This window comes from Arachis hypogaea, chromosome 6, assembly GCF_003086295.3.
Source record: "Arachis hypogaea cultivar Tifrunner chromosome 6, arahy.Tifrunner.gnm2.J5K5, whole genome shotgun sequence".
NCBI classification, from domain to species: Eukaryota; Viridiplantae; Streptophyta; class Magnoliopsida; order Fabales; family Fabaceae; genus Arachis; species Arachis hypogaea.
Genome location: NC_092041.1, coordinates 110,204,437 through 110,218,997, shown reverse-complemented (window position 1 = coordinate 110,218,997; position 14,561 = coordinate 110,204,437). Strand labels below are relative to the sequence as shown.

Genomic DNA, 14,561 nt, shown 5'->3' with positions numbered 1-14,561 from the left:
TACAAAATAAAAATACAAACAAAAGAGTTTGACATAATTTTCTGACTTTTTCTAGATAACCCTCTTTGTCTCTTCTCTCAATAATTTTTACTGATATCTCAATAAATGCCCTTTTTTATTGAAAAAAAATAAAGAAAGATCGACATTGAAGAACAGAAATAATATAAACTCATGAAAGAGAAGAATGGTTAGTTTAAAAGATATGAAGACCCAAACTTGTGTGCTCACTCTTTGCCCTAATATCTAACCGTTTACTCCTTTAATAGAGGAGTAAAGCTTCCAAAATTTGAAACTTGGCTTGAACATCTTTGACTTCTTATTCCACAAATAACATAGCAGCAGTGCAGATGAGAGATTTGATAGCAGCAGTGAATAAAAGCAAACATGCATTCTTACCAAAGTGCATCTCTTTTTTGCTTTTTCAAAATTCTTCAAAGATTTGAGCCATTTATTAATACTTTGACTCCAAGTTTGATTTTTAATCATTGATTTATAGTAGAATTTCATAACCTCCATTCTTTTTAAATTTTTTGTTATGTGCATGTAGGAGGAAAGTATCTTCAAGGCTAATTTTTTTGTATATTGTTTAAATATATGTGTAATACATTATTATTGGAAGATTGGATGTTTTTTTTGATATGGTGTTTTATTTAAATCGGACGGTCCGATTTGTTTGAAGAGAAAAATAAATTACAAATCGGAGGGTCCGATTTGTTTGGAGAAAAAGTAAACTACAAATTGGAGGGTCCGTTTTGTATTTTTTATTATTTTTTATTTTTTAAAATAAAAATCGGACGGTCCGATTTCAACATTAAAATTTTTTTTTTTCGAATTCACAAATCGGACCGTCCGATTTGTGATTGTTTGTTTGAAAAAAAAAAATAAAACAAACAAATCGGTGCATCCGATTTGTACATCCCATACCAATGTGAAACACACTTCTGTTCACAGCTTCTTGTTATACACTTCTCTCTCTCCCACATAAAAAATAACAAGCGTATCTTCAACAAGCAATAATAAAGCACAAAAAAAAATAATTTTTTGATTCATCTTTGAATTTGATCTTTGCTTTTGAGTATTAACTTTTGATTTTTATCTTTTTTTTTTCTTTTATTTCTTGATTTTGATAAAAAATTTTTGTATTTGAACCCTAATTAGATTTTTTTTTCTTGCTTTCTTGTGAAACTTTTTTACGTGGGTTTAAAAAAAAGAGAGAAAATGAATTCAGTGATTTTCACTTTGGTTCAGAAGAAAATGAGTTGCTTCTCTCCATCTTAGATAGTGATAAGTAACTATTCATTGTACCATTTGTTAGTGAATAAGTTGAAGACTATGATCATGAACTTAATCTAATATTAGGCTAGTTCCTTCTAATTTTGGTCTGTACACTTAGCCAAACACATTATTCACACACTTTAAGTTTTTTGCCTAATATTATAATATTTGTTTATTATCAAATTATTATTATTATTTCTTCCAACTTAACATTCTATTTTCTTTTTTTTTTGGTTATTTTTGTTAATTTTTGTATTTTTTTGGCTTTTTTTCTTTTTTCTAAGCGAAGAAACAAAATAAAATAAGAGAAGAAGAATTAATTATACTATTTAATGATTTCGCTTAAGAATCTCATAAAGATAATAGTTAAGAGAAGGAATAAGAAAAGTTTTTTATTTTTCAATGCATGCATAAAAATTTAAAAAATTAACATTTATTTTATATTATATTATATTATATATATATATATATATATATATATATATATATATATATATATATATATATATATATATATTGGAGTTTACTTTATGGTATATTTTATATGCTTAAGCACGTGACAAAAATGCTTTTGTTTTATTTATTTATTTATTTTTATCTCCACTGTTTCATTTTTTTCAGTTTTTTATTCAATTCAGAGTGACGGATTTTGAGAGACGTACAATAAAATTCCATTATTACAATGTCATTTTCATGTCGTGTTAGTTTAATCGCTGCTTGATTTCATTACGAATATCGGATTAAGCTAGTATTTGCCTTTGTTTTTGTGATTTTTTTGGTTGTTGTGATTAATTTTTTATTTAATCAAAGCATTTGGAATGATGCACGCAAACTGCTTGATGAAAAGCCTCAGAAACAAGTTGGGTCATTCCCGTTCCTTTTAACGTATTTTAGTTGTTCTGCTACTGGATTGTACTAACTGGTAACTTTACTTGTGCTTTTTGAGCTTCCCGGTGATTACTGATTAGTGTAATTTTTGTTCATTCTTCCAGTGCGCGCGGATTATTTCAGACTCTTAACTGAATCAATCCTTGCGTTTTCAGTTTCACCATTTCGTGCAACAGGATATAACTCATCCATATGTCACAAACTGTAACCATGTTCTTATTCTTCTTTAAAGCACTTCAGTAGTGTTGACTAAAAATTCAATGTTAAGGCGTAAGAGTGGATATTTTATAATTATTAAGAGTTAAGGGGTACTTTACAATTTTGCAAATAGAAAGGAGATGAATTTAATTGCTCTGAAACTATCCTCCGACACAGATTACAGAACCAATGGAAAAACCATCAGAAACCGAAGAACCCTCTTCAACTTCGTTGCCAGATCACCAAAACTGGATAGCGTGTGTAAAAGATTCTATTGCACTAACCTTATTATCGTTAATCAATTTTACTTTTTGATTAAAAGGATAATTTTTTTTCCCATTTCAGAGCACAAGATTTGCTGAGGGAGAAGCTGATCAGAGAGGATAGCTTCACATGGAAAATACCCGAAGACCGTTCGGATTCGGAGGAAGGATTATTGAGATACATTGGCGGAGTTGATATAAGCTTCTCAAAAGATGACCCATCAATGGCGTGTGGCACACTTGTGGTTTTGGACTTAAGAACTCTGCAAGTTGTTTATGAAGACTTCTCTTTGGTCAATATTCGAGTTCCCTATGTTCCTGGCTTCCTTGCATTCAGGGAGGTATATGTTCCTTTTTTTTTATGATTAAACTCAAAGATACATGTACCATTACTTGAAAAATTTGTGACATCAATTCAGTTCCTTTGTAACTATAGGTGACTTCAGGTTAATCTGAGATATATTTGACATTTGTCCCTTTCTTTTACCATTTGGATTCTATTTTTTAAGACAGAAATATACATTGTGACTACTCACATAAAAATTTTCATGTGAAGATGATAGCTAACATGTTGACACGTTCTGTTAAGTTAAATAATTTAGTTAAATATGTCAAAATATTTAACAATTCTCAAATATCATATTTAGATATAGGAATCTTCATGTGAGTAGGGCAAACAACCCAACCCTTGAAACATACTACAGCCCCAAGTGGCGAAGAGCCGACATCAGGGTACCAAACCTTCCCTAGAGTAACTTTTATCCATTGAGCAACAACCCTTCCACTCAACACCGTGGTCGGATCACTAAGTCTGACTTTCATCCCTACAGATCACTAAGGCTGACTTTCGTCCTGCTCAACGGGTCGGTCTTGCAGTAGTCACCAATATATAGATAGAGTGGATGATTAGATATTCACTTTTAGAAAATATAGAAAATATAAGAAAATTTTTGTCTCAGTCTCACTCTCTCTACAACTAAGTGTGTTTCTGGTTCTACTGTCTCTATGTTTCTCTTGCAGTGTCTAAGCACAGCCTGACAGATGAATTGATTCACAAATCTTTAAGGAACTAAACTTTGTCACAAATGGTTTAAACACTAAAATGATGTCATGCATACCTTTGAGGACCAATTAGCTAGGATAGTCTTTTCTCAATTTTGATTTATAATTTTCCTTACATTAAGTGTCTAAATTATTTGTTTCAGCTCTTGTTTTGATTAATCTTATAATATTTTAGGCCCCAATTCTTTTAGAGATTCTGGAGAAAATGAAAAAGAGTGGTAGTTCTTTCTACCCACAGGTGATTGTCGTATCTTATGTTAAAAAATAGTTCTAATTTGCTTAGTCTACCTTGTATATCGATTGGATGGTGTGTGGCTCATGTGGATCCTACACTCCATTTACCGTTGCAAGAGTGTGTTTCAAATATACTGAATTTTAAAATGAAGATTATTTACTTTGGAATTTTGTAGCAGTCTTTTTTCTTTTTGATGATTTTGTACGATGTTTTTGTCATCTGAATGGAAGTTGATTTTGGTGTTTATTGACAGTTGTTAATGGTTGATGGAAACGGAATACTACATCCCCGAGGCAAGTGCTTTTGTAAGAGATATGCCAATGTTATGCATCGTTCTTATACTGCTGTTTGTTTAAGCTAAAAAAATTCTTTTGAATTCTCAAAGAATTATAAATTTGAATTTATTTAGCAGTAGTGAATTTGAAATATAATACTGTATTTGCAGAGTAGCTGCTTTAAAGTGAGGAATTATTCATTGTCATTAGACTGTTCTCTTCTAGTAATGGGACATTGTTTTTCAAACATTTTGTATGCTTAGTAAACCGTCAATTTGTAACACTGGGTCATTGTTTTTCAAATATTTTTATGCTTTAATAGACCATGACATTGAATAGTGATTCAACCAGTGAATTTTTATCACTCCATTTCCAATGTCCAGGTTTTCCCCTAATGTAAATTATGTTTGCAACTTTTTCATGTTATAATTGATAAAAGATATAGAAATTTTAGCTTGTTATTAACTTACCATGTTTAAATGGAAATTCCCTAAATTAACTTATGCAGGCTTTGGCCTGGCCTGTCATCTAGGAGTTGAGGCAAATCTCCCAACCATTGGAATTGGAAAGAATGTTAGTATTGATAATATTCGATTTAATTCATTCTTATTGTCATGGTTAGTCATTTTTTTTATCTTGTACCTGTCACAAAACTGAGGAGCTTTTATTGATAGAAATTCTCTTATCGATCATTTAAGAGATTTTGTACTCTCTTTTGTTCTTACAATCAAGAAGAAGAATTGCCGTTTAAATACTCGAACACTTATTCTTTACCTGTGTATGTTCCAGTTGCATCATGTGGATGGTCTTAATCAATCTAGGGTTAGAGAGCTTCTTGAAGCTGGAGAAAATTCTTGTAAAGATTTCATTAATTTGGTAGGTTGCTCAGGGCATATATGGGGAGCGGTAAGTCATTCATCTAAGACCAAACTAGCTATTTGGTAACTCAGTGGTACATGTGACTTGGTTTTAGCTCCTGAACGATACATGTTAGCATCAGTTTTAGTCTTTAAAGATTGTAACATAATTTTAGTTAAAAAATTTCATGTGCCATCTATTTGATCCTTTGTTCAGGTAAATTCATTAATTTATTTGAGGTCAACATCTATTGTTTAAGGACCAAAGTGATGTTACATGTATTTTTTTCAAGTACTAAATTGATGTAAAAAATCCTCCATGGACCAAACTAATGTGAGCGTACATCTTTCAGGGACTAAACTGATGTCACAAATCTTTTAAAAATCAAACTAATGTCACCTATATCATTGTGGGACTAAATAGCAAGTTTACTCTTTGAATTAACGGCATTTTGTTATTTGTTACACTAACTGCTGTGGTGAGCACAAGCCATTGGAAAAGTCCGTGCCATATTGCTGGCATGTTATGAATTGCTATCCAGCTTAGACTTACACATGCTGCTAAAATCCAGTTTCAAGTATTTATACAGTTATAAATATTTATTGAATCAGTTTTTTTTTTTCCAAAACAATATGTTTAGGCCATGAGGTCTACACAAGGATCTATAAAGCCAATATTTATATCAATTGGTCATCGGATTTCACTTCAAACTGCTCTTAGACTAGTTCAGATGACTTGCAAGTATCGTGTTCCCGAGCCAACTAGACAGGTGAAATTATTTGTCTTTTGAAAGCTTTTGATATCTCATTAGTTTCACATCTCTTCATATAAATCGTATGTCCATTACTAGATACAAGTAAACTATTTACAAGAATTAATCCTATAAATTGAATATTTATGGCTTTTATTTCTAGTTCTTTATTTCATGTTAGGACACTATAGCAGTCTTGGTTCATTGAGAAGAGTTGTTAAGGACTTAAAGGGAAAGAAAGGAAAAGTTTTGAAAACTAATCACTATGTTCTTTTTTATCTGAGACCCACTAAAAAACCTTTTGGTTTACCACAACTTTTTGGTTTTGTTTTGAACATTGTAATAAGAAAAAATGTAGAAACAATCAAATCTTATTTTATGATTTTTTTTTTCTCCATAAAATCCTGTAAATAAAAAAAATTACTAGAAATAAAAATACAAACCCTTGATGGTTCAACCAGTGTTACTGCTATCAAAAGCACACTTGGACACTAGCAGCTGTGGAAAAATAGTTTTGCACTTCTCACATTTTGAGGCGCACTAGGTTGAATAGAATGGAGCCGGTTCAATTAAATAGGTAGGTGCACTGGGTTGAATGGAGGCATGGGGCGTGATTTCTTAGCTTTTGAGGTAGTGTTGGAGAACCAACTAAAAATACAAATAGTTGATATAATAAAGATTAAAACTTGTTTGAAAGAAAAATACAATGAAATAGTGAGTTTGAAATCTAATTATTAAATTTGGTTGTCAAATTATTGCACCTTTTTTTTATCGAGAGAATGAAATGACGTTTATATCCTTATTTTAATGACTAGTGTTTTAATTCATTCTATTATTATTAACTGAGTGTAAAACTCAACCATGTGAAACTAGTTAAGATGGTAAATATCTTAATTCTAACTGTCTATTAATTTATTATTTTATTTATTAATTGTGTAAAAATAATAATTGTAAGATTAGTTAAGATGGTAAACATTTACATTCTAATCAAGAGGTTATGGTATTTTAAGAATAAAAATTTGTTCACGAACAAAAGCTATCTAATTTCCATATATAATAGATTAATAAACACCACATTTTTTTATAATTAATTTTAGGGTTTATCTATCGTGTGCCCTAAGAGTACATGTTAAAATTATAAAATAAAAAAGTTTTTATTGAAAATATAAAAAATTAAAGTTTTCAATGTATTTGTTTTGTATTTATTAAATGAAAGCATTTAAATTTTTTTATTAATGGTAAGCTTATCATATGTTTATGTTTAATAAATGTCATTTATTTAAGGGTATAGTTATAATCTTGTTTGGAAAAACTGCATATCCAAGTCTCAATGTCTCATGAACAATTTGTTCCTTTTCTCCATTTTCTTTGACAACCAACCAAAGAAAATCTACTTTTCTCCCCATCCTCTTTTTGCTGTTTTTTCTTCTTTCCTTCCTTTTTTTTTCTTGAGGACCAAACAATGGGTAAATTTAATCTTTCTTTTCCTTGATCAACTTTAGTTTTTTTTTTTCTATTTTTGGTGAATTTTGGGCATCCGATAAAATTGCTTTTGGGTATTAACTTATTATTATGCCTTATTGAAGGATTTGTGTCTAATTATCAAGACGTTTTGAGCCTTTCGCACCTTAAGGGCACCTTTAGCCTTTGACTACTACCTTGGGTTCAACTCAAAAAATCTTGTATTGCGAAGTATTCTCTAGATGATCCATGAGATGTTGCTGCATCTCACATTCTTAATGTCCTTACAACATCTATCATTTTGAAGGGTTTTATTTTTCAGAACCGCTCCAGTTACTGGCTATGTTTCAATTCTTTGGTAACTAATGAAACTGGAAAATGCATCCACTTCTTTCATCTGTATTTTTACTGCAGGCCGATATAAGATCCAGAGACTACATTCGGAAGCTCAAAATGAATGCCAGAATGAAGTAATTTCACTGATACAGTACATTATTAATGCTCATTGTTTCTTGAACATTGATGCTACAATGAATTAAATAAGATTACAGAACCTTGAGATATAAACTTTATTGCTCTTGGCCTTGCTTTGGTTCCAAATACAGATTTCTCATTGGTGAGACTTACTTGAACTGGAAACAGATGTTGCAAATGTGTTGCAAACCATGATGGTTATTACAAGATGATAGTAGGTGGCAAAACTGTATCGACCACTTGTAAACAATAAAGGTGATGAGATTAATGTTTGATTAGTCACATGATATTGTTGTGAATTGTGGCACAACTGTAATGAAATTATGAAAATGGGACATTGTTATGATCCTGAAAAATTGGCCCAAGCTAAAATGGGCAAGAGAAATCCGAAGGGAAAGATGGTGTTACGTTGGGTAACCGGAGGTTGATAGACTGGACACGCACAGTTGGCCCAATCGTTTTGGAAAGGAGGCCTTCAAACTTGATCCCGCGCGTGAGACCTCTGTCCGACTTGTGTGCGAAGGAAGGAGAAGGGGATGGTACCTGCAAAGACACTCCGATACCTAAGTTAGCAAGGGTCTCAGTAGGTTTAGAGAGTATGGGAACTTAGGAATACCTGAGGGTTGTCAGTGTACTTATAGTGGTGAACCCATAACCACCGTTGGAGTGGTTCTACCTTTCAAGGAGGATAACCGTCCCTTTATCTTAGGGAGGTTAAGATTTGACTCCTGGAATGGGTTGAGAGATTCTAGGAGTAGTTACTTATTTGAATAAGTGTTATCTGCCAACTAATCTTCGTCCCCGATTTTTTTATGGCAGAACCTATGTCGAACCCGACCTCTTACGAGGAGGTCGGTTTGCAGAGGATGGCCAATCCTGTGGATTGGGCTTCTACGTACTATTGGATCTGAGCCCCGTCGTTGGACCTGGGTATGAACAGATAGTATGACCGTGATTCCATAGATTCAAGTGTAGGTTGTACATGATTTTGATTTTTGATCCATATCCCCATGAATTTTGTCTCAGTACTTTCTTTATAATCACACTCCAATTATTTCCCAGATTTACATACATACATCTCAGACAACCCCATACATATTATACACTCTTTCTTTATATCTTTGTTATTTTCAAAATTCAAATTGTAACCCTGAAATTGGAGCAGAGACCTGTGTTGTCCTTGTTAATTTCCTTTCCTTCGTTAGTGAAGTTCTTTTTCATAATTTTGGTTTTGATGAAATTGGCATTCCAGCTATAGACATTTTTATAAAAAGGGTAAATTAGGGTGTGTTTGGTTTTTCCTTAGAAGGAAGAGAAGCACGTTTGAGTGCATTGAACGCTTTCTCTTTTTGTTTGGATGCTTTTTTTTCTTTAAACGCTAACGTGATTTTAGGTTCTTAACGTGCGTTTATAAGAAGCTGGAAATTGTAGCTTCTGCGTTTAGATAATCACGTTAGGATTGGATTTATTTTGTTTTATCAATTCTACCCTTTACTTCTTTGCTTGTAGTCCTTTTAGTATTCAAATATTTTAAATATATAATTATATTTTTTTATTAAATTTTTACTTTTGATTTTGTATAAAAAAATATTTTTGTTTGGCTTTGTTAAAATTTGTAAGTGTAATTTTTGTATATTAATTTATTATTATAATTTTGTTATAATATAAATTATTGATCTCATTAAAAAGAACAAAATAAATAAAAAATTAATTATAACTAAGAATCAAGTCATGAATAATTAAAATTTATAGTTTAAAATAGTATTAAATAAAAGAATATTGAAAGTATTAAAAAAATTAAAAATAATATAATTTAATAAAATATATTTATATATATATTTTTCATATATTATTTTTGCTTTTGATATAAAAATATATTTTGTCAATTTTTATATATTATTTTTATTTTAGTAAGTAAATATTAATTTTATTATAAAATTAATTAATAATATTTATTTAAATAAATAAATTAAAATGATAGAATAATATAAAAAATTTATTTAATTTGATGTCTATTTTAGTAATTTTTTATCTAAAAGTAATTTTGAGTAGTGTAATCCAAACAATATTTACTTTACTATAATCTATTTTAATAAAAGATTACCAAACATAAATCATTTTAACACAAACTCACTTTTCATCAAAATCAAGTTTGCAAAATCAATTTTATGCAAATTCTCGTTTACAAACTGAAATCCAAACACACACTTAAAAGTAGTCATTGTAGTTGGTCAACTAAAAAGGAGTCTGGGTATAGTTATGCAAATCTTAAGAGAACTTAAAAGTATTATTTGAACATAATTTTCTAGGAGATATAATGGTGGTTAGGGTTTATAGGGTTTAGGGTTCGGAAATATAATTTTTATAGAATTTTATAAGATGAAACACCTTTAATTAGATGGCTTATGATATGTTTAAATAACAATGTTCAATATGCCTTAGTATTATAAAATGTATGATTGCGGATTTTATATAGTGAATGAATCAATGAATGATTTCACCGCACGGTCGATGATCACATGTGGGGTCAGCTTGTAATCATAATTAATATCTAACTTAGCATCTTTTCGTTTAGCTTTTGGGAAGTCCAAATCATCAATGTAAGAGTGATGACAATGCTATGCAACCAAATCGATTACAAAATATTACGGACCAGTCAGAACCACATTTGTTGTTTCCTTGTGACTGGTACCTTTTCTTTTTCTTTTTTGAAATAGCATCTATCATCCTATTATTGAAGATAAACTCTATTGAAGTATTAAAAGTTACATAAAAATATATAACATTTTCAATATCAATTATTCTATTTTTATGTCTAAAACGTTAACCTATAATTATTTATTAAAGAAAAACAATATTGGCATCTAATATCTATTATATATTATTAATTTTATAACTAAAATATATTATATGTCATTCTTTTATTATAGTTAAAATAAAATTTTATTCTCTAAAATTAAATAATTTTTTTTCTCATTTTTTATTCCTTCTATCTCTTTTATATATCATTATTAATAACTAATTATAAATTTAACAATTAAAACATCTAACATAATATTTTTTAATTATAATTAAAATTAAATTAAATTAAATTAAAATTAAAATATAACTATATTATATTACTAAGTAAAAAATTAAAATGTGTCACATGATACTCTCATCTAAATTGAAATAAAATATTTTTTTAAATTAATAATTTTTTTCTCTATCCGTTTATCTATTTCTCTCCCTTTTTTTATTTCTCTCTACCCTTCCCATCCTATATAATTCATCGTTTATATTTTATATTACTAATCTAACAAATCAAAATGTGGCCAATAAATTATAGTTCAAATGGCCATACTCACCTAAGAGGTTACGCATTCGAGTCTCCCTATCTTTAATCAAAAAAATCAAAATGTGTGACGAGATATTCTTTCATTATAATTAAAATAAAATCTTTTCTTCCAAAATTAATAAATTCTCTCTCTCTCCTCCTTTTTCTTTTATCATTCTTTCTCTTTTTTCTCTATCTCTCCCTACATTTCTTTTCTACAAAAAATTAAAATTAATAAAATAATATAATTCAAATAAATTCATAAAATTATAAAAAATAAATTAAATTCATAACTAAATATAATTAAAAAATATTTCGTAATATTATTCATATAAAAGTATATTATTATTATTATTATTATACTTTTTTATATTTAGTTTTAAAGTTTTACCGCTTATCTTTCTAATTTATATTTTCACTTTTCTTCTTTTAAATATTTATTACATATAATTTAAAAAGAATAATAATATTATAATTAATAGTTACAATCAAGATTTAATTTTTTTAGAAAAATAATTTTGAGTTAATTTTATAACTATTAATATAAATTTTTTATACTAATATCTAATTATATTTTTATATATAGAGAGAGAAAATATTATTTTTAAATAAAAATATGAAAACTAATTATTTTTTTGTGTACAACAAAGTTAACACCTAATCAAATATAAAAGTATACATATCAAATTCTTTCAAATTATAAGTTGTATTTTATTTTGAAATACATTTTTTCAAGTTCTAAACAAAAAAAAATCGTATTTAAAGAATTAAAGTTCAAAAATAGTGTTTGAAAAAATATGAATTTTTTTTATTTCTGAAAAAAATTTTAAAATTAATTATTAGCAAAAATTAAACTATTTCATATGAAAATAATAACTAAAAAACTTATTATTTAATTTTTTTATATGAGACATTGGTCTTTTTAGCCGATGATTATTTATATCCCTACAATCTTTTTATAAAAGTAGTTTGATTTTATAAGTTTTATCTGTCATAATATATAATATCAAAATAAAATTGATGTAATTCTAAAAGATTTATATTATAATAATATTATTACTAATAAAAATATTAGTTAGCCCCTATTAGTAATTTTTTTTATTTATTAATATTTTATATAATTAAAAGATGAGTTGTTTTTAAATGCCTTTCTGTTCAATAATTGTAAATGAAGACAGAGCTTCAATAAGAAGGAATGGGGGGAATGAATTAGGATCATATATAGGGAGAGGAATCAAATTGGGTCGAAATTTCAATTTGGTCATGTTAGCAAACTGTTGTAACATTTAGTATCTGTATGGCAACAGATTGTCACATCATCGTTGCAATTGTTGATTCATCACGGAACAGTAATTAAAAAATCACTATAATATCCGGAATTTAATCTAAAAGAGTAAGAGACTACTATAATAAAATTAGAATATGAAAAAATTAAATTAAATAATCTCATAAATCTAAGAGACTACGGTCAAAATTTAGTCTGCCGGATTAGTGAAAGTGAGACGTTTTTATAAAGATATTTAAAACGTTTTTTTTTAAGATATTTATTATTAATTAAAATTTAATATATATAATTAATTAAAATATATTATTTTTGTCAAAATTAAATCAGATAAATTGATTTAATAAATAAATTAGTAAATTAAATATTAAATTGATTTAAATTAATATTTTTTTTATAAAAAAATGACTACAATAATTTTATTATAGAAAATGATTAAAATATTTTTATTATATATTTTTTTATTTTAAAAATTTTAAATTCTAACCTTATAACAACACAAAGAAAAAAAAAGTTATAATTTAAGATTCTTAATTTATATATACATATATATATATATATATATATTTAAGATTCTTAATTTATATATATATAAAAAAATATTTTAGTTATTTTTTATAATAAAAATATTATAATTATTTTTTATAAAAAAATGTTAATTTAGAACAATTTAAAATATAATTTATTGATTTTTTAGTTAAATCAATTTATCTGATCTAATTTTAATAAAAATAATATAATTTAATTAATTATATGTATTAAATTTAAATTATTTAAAAATATCTTTTAAAAAAATATTTTAAACATCTTTATTTAAGTCGCTTCCTTAGTGAAATGTTTGATATGGCTTGCAAGGATGCATGGGCCATGTTTTTGTGATGTCATTTAGTAGAATATTAGAAGTGGATTTTCATTATCTTGGTTTGAATCTCATGTGCGACAGCGATAGTGATAAGGTTCAGAGTTGCAAAGCTTCCTTTATGTGGCATAAATAATTTTTCTTTGTTCCATTTCAAATAATAATAATAAGAAAATGTACGAGGAGTCAATAAAAATATTTATACAATGTGTATAATAGAGATTTATGGAGTATTAGAGATATAACTATTAGTGTTATTTTTTTTTATCAGCCGAAGTTTTTAGAATGAATGGTATCATGATATGGTATTAGAATGCTAGATTCAAAAGGTCAAGAGTTCGATTTTTGGTGAATTCTAAAATCAATAATATGATAGATGTTTATTTTATAACTCAATAGTTCATTATCTCCCTAGCGGAATCCTATTAATAATAATAATAATTTGTGTTATTATCTTCCCATCTTTTTAGAGTAAGTTTACCATTAAACCACTCCTGATGGACTAGATTAATTTCACTCATTTCTATTAATATTTTCACTGTTTTTCTTATTTTTTTCCCCAATCGACTACCCAGTTGTTTCACGTTGTTTTCTTGACATCTTTTAGAAATATCAGAAACGAATTCAAATTTATATTTTACCACTATATAAATGTGTATAAAAAAGTTAGTCACAAAATTCATTATTTATATAAAATATATATTTAAAATTAATAAAAAATACATATAAATATTATACATACATAATAACTAATTTACTGACTAATTTTGTGTACACAATATTTTTAAACTAACTAGGCAAAAAGTTGATGGCACAATAAAAAAAACTCGCACAATTTCAAGAAACAAACCAATAGAAAAATGAAGAAAAAAAATTTAGATATCAGAATTAAAATTTACTTGTAACAGGCTCACTATTAAAATGGCACTTTAGTCTATGTTAAGACAAAAAAAAAATTTCTATAAAGACATCTTTATATAAATATAAATACACATTAAAAATAAATTAAACCACACATATATTTATACACAAATACATTAATGACTGATTTTAATAGCTAATTTTAGTATACAAATAATATTTTTGTTATATAAACCATTAAGTTATTCAATTAACTATTTCAAACCATTTAACAATTCACAAATATCATCTTTACATAAAAATATCTTTATAGAAGGAATTACCAAAAAAAAAAATTTGAGAAGCTGCTTTATTTACTCAACAAATATATCTTTTTTGTGACACAAGAATTTAGATTTTAAAGAAACGTTGTCACCGAGGTAGTGTCCGGAATGTGTCTCGGACGAAAACCGAGAAACAAAGACAATTGAGAGAGACAAAAAAAAAACCGTCTCTATGCTTGG

The 14,561-nt window shown here is 27.5% G+C and overlaps 1 protein-coding gene across 11 annotated transcripts; it reads left to right on the top strand.

Moving 5' to 3' along the window:
* The first annotated feature begins 1,842 nt into the window (after nucleotides 1-1,842).
* On the top strand, nucleotides 1,843-8,807 carry LOC112755651 (uncharacterized). 11 transcript variants are annotated; one of them, XM_072197618.1, is made up of 10 exons: nucleotides 1,887-2,134; nucleotides 2,268-2,618; nucleotides 2,707-2,965; nucleotides 3,862-3,924; nucleotides 4,175-4,214; nucleotides 4,705-4,769; nucleotides 4,986-5,102; nucleotides 5,695-5,823; nucleotides 7,681-7,736; nucleotides 7,872-8,022. In XM_072197618.1, the coding sequence occupies exons 2-10, from the start codon at nucleotides 2,551-2,553 to the stop codon at nucleotides 7,933-7,935; spliced, it is 861 nt and encodes a 286-aa protein (XP_072053719.1). In that variant the 5' UTR covers nucleotides 1,887-2,134; nucleotides 2,268-2,550; the 3' UTR covers nucleotides 7,936-8,022. The 11 variants fall into 11 exon arrangements, with proteins under 11 accessions (XP_072053718.1, XP_072053716.1, XP_072053722.1 ...); XM_072197616.1 differs by having other exon boundaries at nucleotides 4,175-4,226; XM_072197619.1 differs by having other exon boundaries at nucleotides 1,887-2,197; nucleotides 2,539-2,618.
* The last annotated feature ends 5,754 nt before the right edge of the window (nucleotides 8,808-14,561 follow it).